Source organism: Myotis davidii, unplaced genomic scaffold (genome assembly GCF_000327345.1).
Source record: "Myotis davidii unplaced genomic scaffold, ASM32734v1 scaffold534, whole genome shotgun sequence".
NCBI classification, from domain to species: domain Eukaryota; kingdom Metazoa; phylum Chordata; class Mammalia; order Chiroptera; family Vespertilionidae; genus Myotis; species Myotis davidii.
The window spans coordinates 5,493,824-5,503,232 of NW_006286678.1; the positions used below are offsets into that span (position 1 = coordinate 5,493,824).

Here is a 9,409-nt window from a genome sequence, read left to right on the forward strand (position 1 = left end):
CCGCACCGCCGCCGCCGGCCGTCCCCACCGCAGCCATGGACGCCATAAAGAAGAAGATGCAGATGCTCAAGCTGGACAAGGAGAACGCCATCGACCGCGCTGAGCAGGCCGAGGCCGACAAGAAGCAGGCTGAGGACCGCTGCAAGCAGGTGGGGACCCCAGACCCCCCGCCCCCAGCGAGGGTGGGATAGCTCTGCCCCGTGTCCCTTATCCTAGGGACTGCTCTCTGAGGCTCTCTTCCCGTCCGGTGCACCTTCATAGGACCCCTAGGGACCTAGCCAGAACCAGACCATCCTACCCACCAGAGCCCCGGGACCCACCGTCCCCCAATTCCCACGCCTGCCCTTGAAGAACAATGATGAGCCCTGCTTCTTGGGACTGGAAACTCTCTCTAACACACACACCCCCCTCAGCTCTCCTGGCTGCACTGTTTCTCCTCTGCTATCCCTCTTCCTCCCTGACAGCCTCTAAATTATCTTAGTACCCCCTCACACACCCCTGCCTCCCCCGCGCCTGGGCCTGGCTGACCAGCACTCTCTCTGCAGCTGGAGGAGGAACAGCAGGCCCTCCAGAAGAAGCTGAAAGGGACGGAGGATGAGGTGGAAAAGTATTCAGAGGCCGTGAAGGACGCCCAGGAGAAACTGGAGCTGGCCGAGAAGAAGGCCACCGATGTGAGTGTGGACCTGGGGGCGGGGGGAGGGGTCCTGGACATGGGAATGAAGGGAGAGGGGACCTATATATCCCAGCACCAGGACAGAAATGTTTCCCTCAGGAACCCGGGCCAGGGCAAGCTTGCACAAATAATCATAATCCCAGGCAGTGGGTAAATCAAAACCACCTACCACTTCCCCCAGAGGACGGGGCCTTGTAATTCCTTTTGGCTCCAGCTCTTTCGACGACGTACAGTGATCAAACAGTGAGTCATCGTGGGGGTGGGTGGTACAAGAATTCGCCATCCGCCTCCATTAATCCTGCAGCTGAAAATGGAGAGGAGACTACAGCTACACTGGTGGGGTGTGGGTCTAGGTGCTGTTAGGCAGGCGGGGAGAGAGGAATCTGAAAGTGGGCCCTGACTTGGGTTACACTCCTGGGGGGGCATTAGAAATTCCCTGGCCCTGACCTCTGGCTCCGGTAGCCCTGCTGGGCACTGGGGCCCCTTATTTACCCTCATTAAGTTGTCAGCCTCGAGACCATGCCAGGCCACAGGGCAAAGGGACAGGGCCACAAATGCCAGGGCAGCTGCTTTGGCAGGCCTTGCTCACTCAGATGTCTCTGCCCACCCCACACTCTCTAACCAGACTGCTCTACCCCTGTCATTCCCAACCCCCACCTTGAGGTAAGAGAATAGCTGTAAGTCTTTGGACATAGTTACTTGTACCATTCTCTGCCTCAGTTTCCCCATTTGCCTTGTACCCAGGATTGTTCTAAGTTTAAGATGAGCCTACGGATGTGTTGGTGGGATGGGGGATTAGCATAAGCATGGTCTGAATGGGAGATCAGAGATGGCATTACCCTTTGTGTTGACCATGATCCATGTTTCCCAATTCCCTCCCCCCATGCCCACCCTGACCTCCAACCTTTGGTTTTGGTTCTCCACCAGCCTTGGCACTTGGGAGGGAACTGACCCGCAGCTGCTCGCAAAGACAACCCTGGGCATCTGATACTCTATAAATAACCAAGGCCCAGTGCAGCTGGAGGCAGGACTGGAAACTCAAGGAGCTGGGTGGGGGCTGGAGGGAAGGAGGGTGGACAGGGACAGAGCTGGGGAAGCTGGGCAGCAGTGCCAGGAGGAGAAAGGAAACTGCCCAAACTTATTTTGTGACCTTGAACACCACACGTGACTTACACAGTTCCTTCCTCCATTTCTCCCTTCTTTCCTGCTCCCTATTTGTCCAATGGCGACAGTAGTGCCTGTCTGTTGTTAGAAAGCAGCATCCATAACCAAGAGCTTGAAAAGCAGAAAATGGTAAATGTCCGTCCTGTCACGAGGACCCCAGGACTTCCCAGAGTTGTCTGTCACCCCACTATCATGAAGCGTTTTCCTTTCACAGTCTCATCTCTCTCTAGAGTCGCCCCCCCCACCCCAATGTCATGCTTCCCAACCCCCAGTGCTGTTCCCAGAGTCCTTCCGCCTTGAGTCATCGGGCCCTGTGCCCACAATGGGCTCCTGTCACTGTAGGTGGCCTTCAGCACCTGGAGGACAAGCTACTACTTTCTATATACGGTGCTGTTTCCCTCGCCCTCGTAACAGGGCCTGCTTTCTTCCCCCCCTGTCCCCAGTGCTGCACCCCCTCTCCCCTCCCACTTCTTCCCCTACACTGATCCTTTCTCCTCTCCAGTCTTAAATCTCTGGGTCCCTCTGTCTTTGTGTCTGAGGAAGCACCAGGGATAACTAACATTTATGGCGTGTGGACTCTGCGGGCAACGTGTTCACGTGCTTTTTGCATATTATTTTATTTCCCCAAATCATCAGAATTGCTTAGGAGCCTTAAAAAAAATAAAATAAAAATAGGATTTTCAAGTTCCTTCGCTGGAGATCTCAGTTTAGTGGATCTAGCAAGGAGCTAGAGAACCTGTTTCGTTATATAATCCCCAATTGTCCTGTTGATTAACAGTCTCTGAAGAAGGAATCTGCTATTGTCAACTCGGATTTTAAAAGGAGAAAACTGAGGCTTAGAGAGACTAAATAAGTTGCCCAAGATCACACAAGTGTTGAGTGGCTGGGCCGCGGCTCAAAGAGAACAGTCTAACTCAGAGCCGATACTTAATTCCAAACTAGACTGCTTCTCTCGTTTTCTTTTGTTGGAGCCCTTCCTGCTTGCTCTGCCCTCGCTTTTCCTCAAGATACCAGCAGTTTCCCTGGACCTTCTCCAGAACCTCCACGTTTTGCCTGTGCATTTTAGGATCGGTGTCCGAGTATCCGTCACTCACGCTGCCCTTGCACTGCCCCCAGTTGCCTCCTCATCTTGCCAGGGAACCCCTTGCTACAGCCCTGGTGTCCCCATACTGGTCCGGCTTTCCTCCGGAGCCCCTTGCTGGGAGTCTGCCTGGCAACTGGTGACATCACTTGATCTTGATTCTATGATTGGCTGTTTTTGGCAGCATTGCTGTTAAGTTGGCCTGATTCTTCCCCACTCCCTTACCTTGACCGGCCTTGCTGTGGAGTCAGGGCTGCCTCAGACCTGGTCCCAGCACTTGGAGTGTTCTCTGAGGGGACAGAGCGGCATGCCTAACGATGCTCAGTGCCTGCACTGGCCCTGTAGCAGAGAGTGGAGCTTGTCGAGGAATGCGTATTTGGGGCGGGAGCATAGAGTCTGGGCAGAAGATAGATGGTTGGTTAGAGGGTAAAAAATAGGAAGACAGGAAGCCTAGGTTCTCTCTAATAAGAATCTTACCATTCTCTGGAGCCTCCCTGATCCTCATCCACGGTAGACAAAGCCTGTCTGATCTCTCACCTTTGACCCATAGGCCGAGGCAGATGTGGCCTCCCTGAACCGCCGCATTCAGCTGGTAGAGGAGGAGCTGGACCGGGCGCAGGAGCGCCTCGCTACAGCCCTGCAAAAGCTGGAGGAGGCTGAGAAGGCAGCTGATGAGAGCGAGAGGTGGGCAGGGGGTCCTCAGGGTGGAGCCAGGGAAGGGGGGTGCTCTCTCTGCTGGTCCTGACCCCACCCTCACCCCTCTCTCTGCCTCACAGAGGAATGAAGGTCATTGAAAACCGAGCCATGAAGGATGAGGAAAAGATGGAGCTGCAGGAGATGCAGCTGAAGGAGGCCAAGCACATCGCTGAGGATTCAGATCGCAAATATGAGGAGGTGACAGCCCCGCTCCACTTCCTCTCACTCCCACGCTCCACACACCCCTAGTCATTCACCAGGGACCTATGCCTTCTCTCTCCTGCCTGACCTCAGGTGGCCAGGAAGCTGGTGATCCTGGAAGGAGAGCTGGAGCGCTCAGAAGAAAGAGCTGAGGTGGCTGAGAGGTAAGGTTACCCTGGGGTGGGAGTGAAACTTAGCCTGAGCCGGTGACTACGGGGCACTCTGCACAGTGGGAAAGCAGTTTCTCAGGCTGGGGGCCATAGGGACAGGTCCTGTCCTCTGACCCCTACCTGCTGCCCCCAGCCGAGCCAGGCAGCTGGAGGAGGAACTTCGAACCATGGACCAGGCCCTCAAGTCCCTGATGGCCTCAGAGGAGGAGGTAGTGACCTCTCTGGACCTTTCTGGGCAATAGCGCCTTCTCTCATCTCACCTTCCCCTCCATCTCAGGCTGCTCTCTCTCGTCTGCTGGGGGTCGGGGAGGGCCTGGGGCCTCGGAACGCTGCCTGCTGTCACTCTCACAACTTTGCTCTTCTCTTCTCTCCTCCCCCTCCCCCACTGTGCCACCTCCACTGTTTCCCCCACTGTGCCCTCACACCCCACCCTGCTACACATCCCCTGCAGTAAATGTGGGGACCTAGAGGAGGAGCTGAAAATTGTTACCAACAACTTGAAATCCCTGGAAGCCCAAGCAGACAAGGTAGAGGGGGGTAGAGGGGCAGCGAGGATGGGGTCCTGCAGGGGAGGGCGGCGATGGGCCCAGGCAGTGGGGGGCTGGATGGTCCGTGGAGACAAGATCATGAGTAGCCTGCGGGGCTCAGGAGAAATGAAAGATTTGTGGAGGCAATATACTAATGGCCTGTGTATGTCCCTAAAAGTACTCCACCAAAGAAGATAAATATGAAGAGGAGATCAAACTGCTGGAGGAGAAGCTAAAAGAGGTGAGAGTCCTTCCAGCTCCCCCTTCCCATCCAGCCCCACAGTCCCTAGCAGAGGCTGTCTGTAGCGGGGACTCTGGAGACCGGGATAGAAGAAAAGGTTGGCTTAAGTGATAGTGTCTGGAAGGGCCTCATTTTGGGGTCATTTCTGCATCTTGCCTTTACTCCCAGGCTGAGACCCGAGCAGAGTTTGCCGAAAGGTCTGTGGCGAAGCTGGAGAAAACCATCGATGACCTGGAAGGTAACGGAGGCCGCCCCTCCACCCCCAAACCGCACTCCCTGTGACTGTGAGCTCACCCCTTTTCTTCGCATCCCATTATACAGTATCTGTGACCGATAAACTAGGGCTGTACCGCCTAAGACTCCACACACTCGTGCTCGGTGCCTGCCGTTTAAGCACCCGTAACTGGCGACACCTCCAGTGCTTCTTAAACTTGAGCATCCCCCAGAGGTTTTAAAAGGCAGATTTCTGGGTCCTGCTCCGAAATGACTGCTGACTTTGGGCTGGAGAATCTGTACGTCTCACAAGCTTTCTGGGAAAGCAGACGCTGCTGCTCGGTCCTCGGACCACACTTTGGGCAGCACTGATTTAGACAAGTCTGTCTCCGAGTGCAACACAGGGGAGCCCTATCACAGGGACTTCTTTGTGACCTAGAGAGCTATTTGGTTGAACATCTAGGTTTGCAAGACAACACTGATGTCAAGTACTATTTTAAGCTAGATTTGGTGTCAACAATCCTGCAGGTATTTGCTAGTCTATGGCTATCTCCCACTGTCACCAACATCGTGCCTAGGACTGACTTTCCTTCCGATTGTGCGATAACCCTTCACTTTCATAACTCCAGTTTCCCGTGTGTCCCGCCTTCTCAGGCAAGCCTCTGTTTTATCTCCAACTTTGCAAGACTTTAGGTCTTTCTGGCTTGAACTCTCTTCACTTGAAGCGAGCACTCCTGCTTATCAAAAAGCACTGTGCCCCCAGGTCCCCAGAGGAGGCAGCAACTCCTGGCAGAAGAACCAACTTAGGGTACAGAGAAGGACAAGAGAGACAGGGGTACAGAGAAGGGAGGGAGCCCTGAGGACTGACCAGCCTGCTCTCTGGCCTCTGTCTCTCACTCGTCTTTGCCCACCTCTCTCTGATTCTTGTTCTCTTTCCATTATCCTCTCTCCTGCCTTTCCTCTTCCCCTCTATTCCCTCTCCCCACACTCCCATCCGTCCCTGGACCCCCTCCAGACGAAGTCTATGCGCAGAAGATGAAGTACAAGGCCATCAGCGAGGAGCTGGACAACGCACTCAATGACATCACCTCTCTCTGAGCCCCTCACCAGCGTGGCCCCCTCGGCCCCTCCTCTCCTCTCGTTTCTACTCTCTCTCTCTGAGGAGGGATCAGGCAGGAGGAGAAAAGTTGCCAACACTGCAGAGCCAGGCTGGGCACAGCCTGGGAGAGCACCCATCTCACGTGCTGCCCACCCTGGCACTTGCTTCTTCCTTCTACCCGTCACTCCACCCTCCACCCTCCGGCCTCTACCTCTCTCTGCTGCTTAATAAACTCAACTTGGTCTCCGTGCTGTTTTCCTGTCCTCCAGAGAGCACTTCCTTCCTTTTCCCCCACAAGAGCACTGCTGAGACCTTGGCTCTTACAGACACCCCAATCTTGTGACACCCACAAAACTCTGTGGCCCACACCAGGACCCCCTCTGCATGGCACGCACAGTCTGTCACTGTCACTGCTGCATGTGGGCATGGTATGACTCCGTCCATCACCCTGCGCTCTCCGGTGCCTCTGCAGACCCCGGCCTGTCACTGACCTTGGAGCGCTGAGCTGGGCTTCCAGGATCTCAAGGAATGACTGGAAGGGAGATTGGGTGGTGAGGGGAGGGGTAAGAAGGTTGTCAAAGGTCTGAGATGAAGATTGGAAAAACGTTGGATGCCAGCAACGTGGGGTTTTCACTGCAGGTCTGTTTTCTGCCTCAAGTCTGTCTGTCTGTCTATCCCTCTCTTTCCTGGCTCAGTCTTGGTCCTTCCTTCTGTTTCCAACTCTCTTAAAGCTTCTCAAGAAGAATGGTAAATTAGTTTATGACTTAGGCCTTCCCATCCCACCTCCATGACCCCAGAGTCTTGAGTGAGGTATCCATGTCTGTTCTGGTCAGTTCATCCATTTCCCCCTACCATGGGGTCCCCAGACCCCTGAATGCTGTGTCTTCATGTGCCTCCAACCCACTCCATGTCTGTCTGTCACACCCCCTGTCCATGCTCCCCACGTCTGTCCCCTAGTGTCTCCCCTCCCCCTCCTCATGTGCTGCTTCCTCTCACAGAGACCTTGGCCAGTGCCAAGGAGGAGAACGTGGAGATTCACCAGACCCTCGACCAGACCCTGCTGGAACTCAACAACCTGTGAGGGTTGGCCCTGCCTCCAGCCAGGCTACAGTTGCCGCCCCAACCCAATAAAACATGTTACTGGCATCACAGGGCCCTCTCAGCCTCTCTTTGGTGTTGGCAGTGGTGGTGGTAGTTTTCCAACGTGGAGAAGGCTGAGATGATGCCTGAGGGGAGCAATGGAGTCGGAAGGGACCCTGAGGAGCAGGGCCTGGGTCTATGCTTTATGATGAGACTTCCTTTTTGATGGGGGCAGGGGAGGGGGGGGGTGGTGTCCGCTCATTTAGGAGGGGCGGCGACCAGGCTGTGTGGAGCAGAGAGGCCCAGAGGGCTGGGGTTACATTCTGGCCTTGACTCCCCAAAGGGCAAAGGAGCTGCTGTCAGCACCACTGCCCCATTCCAGCAGGTGCCTGAGCCCGGCAACATAAGCTGAAGACAAAACTGCAAAGCTACACAGATTTTACTTGAGCAGGAGAAAGCCCCAAAGCCTCAATGTGATTTTAAGCCTAGACGCTGAGCCTGCCCACTCCCAGTTACACACACTGGCCTACATACACATACATGTGCATGTGTGCACACACACACGACCATTTCAACAATCTCAGTGATTTCTGCCCCCTTCCTGATAGCAGATGACCCCCCACCACCAAAGATGTTGTGAAATGTGACTTTGCATGGGAAAGGGACCTTGTGAGTCAGCTAAGATGTTTGAGATGGGGCGGTCATCCTGGGTTATCTGAATAGGCCCGATGTAACCACCAGGGTCCTTAGAAGAGGGAGGCACAAAGGTCAAGAGTGGATGCGGGAGATGTGACAGTGGCGCAATGTGATGCAGGGGCCACAAGCCAAGGAATGTGTGGCTTCCAGAAGCTGAAAAGGGCAGGGAAACACTCTGATCAATGTCCAGGCCTGCCAACACCTGGACGTTAGTCCTTAAGATTCATTTTGGACTTCTCACCTCCAGAAGTCTAAGGGAATAAATTCGCATTGCCATTGAGATGGTGATACTTTGTTATAGCAGCAGTAGGGAATGGATACACTATCCTGATTTGGGGAACAAAGCTACCTTCCACATATTTTATTAGAAACATTTATTTTTTTAAAAATCTTTGGTGACTAAAAAGGAAGTGGTGTAAGAGGCAGGACAGACCAAAGTCTCCAGCTCCTCTCAGATTCCTCTGGCTGGCTTCTCTGCACATTCTCCAAGTTCCAGGCCTCTAGGCCACAGTCTCCGTGACCTCTGCTGGATGGTAGCTAACGGCCCCTTTGGTCCCACTTGGATGTCTACACGACAGGGAAGCCTAATCAGAAATCTGGCCCAGGACCAGCTCATTTGTGCAATTTGCATGAAGCTGTTCTGGACTCCACACAGGAAGTGGGGGTTGTGCCTGAGGGACAGGGTCAGTACAGTACATACTTTTGCTGCCTTTTCATTTGCACAAGGAAGGCAAGGCTGGTCACAGCAAAGAGAATGCCAAAGACCAGGGCCAGGATGTCACCTGTAGGGAGAGGGGAGACTGCCTCAGGGTGTGAGAGCCAGTAGGGTCCCCTCAGGGCCTACTTCCCTATGCCTGTATCCCCAACCCAGCCCTAAGTTCTCCAGCTGCCCCCAGCATATCAGAATCTACAAGAGACCAGCAAAGGGATGGAGATGGATACGCAAGAAGGGGGGGAAATAAGCACCTTTTTTCCTCCCTAAAAATGAAGTCGAAGAGGTCGTCTGGGAAAAAGACATGTTAGATTTTTGGAGCTTCATTCTGAACAACTCTTGCCGTGGGGGACAATAAAGGACCCCCCACCATGATCTGACACTATCCTGTTGGCTTTGGAGGTCTGTTCTGCAGAAAAGGAAGGGCAGTAGACGTGGTTCTGACCAGTCCCTGGGACTAAACTGTGCCAAGGGCTGTCCCCAGCATCAGGAGCCAGGGGAGAGGGGCAGACTCACCAGCAGCGAGGCAGGAGTTCAGGTGGACTGAAGAGAAAAGGGAGACATTAGAGCCGGGCCTGTGACCTCCAGCGACAGACAAATGAGGGCACAGGGGAGGATGAGGGACCTGGGCTGGGCAGCAGGGACATGGGGAACAGACAAAGCCGTACCTGGCTGAACAGTCTCAACAGTCCGCTCCGCTCCAGTAGGGAAGGAGGCCTCGATCGTTCGCCCATTCAAAGGCTGCGTGGCTCGGAAGTTCAGCTGTAGCCGAGAGCCCTCAGGTCCCCACAGGGAGTCAGAGAGGGTGTGGAGCTATGGAGGTCATTAGGCAGTGGAAGGAGGGCCCAAGACAAGG

General features: G+C 54.5%; 2 protein-coding genes across 6 annotated transcripts in view; one reads left to right on the top strand and one right to left on the bottom strand.

Moving 5' to 3' along the window:
* Positions 1-6: 6 nt before the first annotated feature.
* On the top strand, positions 7-7,214 carry TPM2 (tropomyosin 2 (beta)). Of its 4 annotated transcripts, none has more exons than XM_006758508.2 (9): positions 7-149; positions 546-671; positions 3,469-3,602; positions 3,695-3,812; positions 3,909-3,979; positions 4,119-4,194; positions 4,691-4,753; positions 4,922-4,991; positions 7,064-7,214. In XM_006758508.2, exons 1-9 carry the CDS (start codon positions 36-38, stop codon positions 7,144-7,146), a joined length of 855 nt encoding a protein of 284 aa, XP_006758571.1. In that variant the 5' UTR covers positions 7-35; the 3' UTR covers positions 7,147-7,214. The 4 variants fall into 4 exon arrangements, with proteins under 4 accessions (XP_006758571.1, XP_006758572.1, XP_006758573.1 ...); XM_006758509.2 differs by lacking the exon at positions 4,119-4,194 and adding an exon at positions 4,437-4,512; XM_006758510.2 differs by lacking the exon at positions 7,064-7,214 and adding an exon at positions 5,982-6,322.
* A 972-nt stretch (positions 7,215-8,186) lies between these two features.
* Positions 8,187-9,409, bottom strand: part of CA9 (carbonic anhydrase IX) — a 6,544-nt gene continuing 5,321 nt past the window's right edge. Inside the window, exons 8-11 of one of the 2 annotated variants that reach the window (XM_015560535.1) lie at positions 9,222-9,366; positions 9,070-9,096; positions 8,542-8,623; positions 8,187-8,408 (exon numbers count right to left, since the gene is read on the bottom strand). In XM_015560535.1, coding sequence (XP_015416021.1) covers positions 8,342-8,408; positions 8,542-8,623; positions 9,070-9,096; positions 9,222-9,366 — 321 coding nt within the window. In that variant the 3' untranslated portion in view covers positions 8,187-8,341. The remainder of the gene's footprint in view (positions 8,409-8,541; positions 8,624-9,069; positions 9,097-9,221; positions 9,367-9,409) is intronic. The other variant, XM_006758621.2, reaches the window with a different exon arrangement.

Bases quoted from the DNA above. Each gene is read 5' to 3' on its own strand.
- TPM2 (XM_006758508.2), top strand. From the start codon at position 36: ATGGACGCCATAAAGAAGAAGATGCAGATGCTCAAGCTGGACAAGGAG. The intron at 3,813-3,908 runs GTGACAGCCCCG...GCCTGACCTCAG, and splicing joins CAGATCGCAAATATGAGGAG to GTGGCCAGGAAGCTGGTGAT. The intron at 4,754-4,921 runs GTGAGAGTCCTT...CTTTACTCCCAG, and splicing joins TGGAGGAGAAGCTAAAAGAG to GCTGAGACCCGAGCAGAGTT.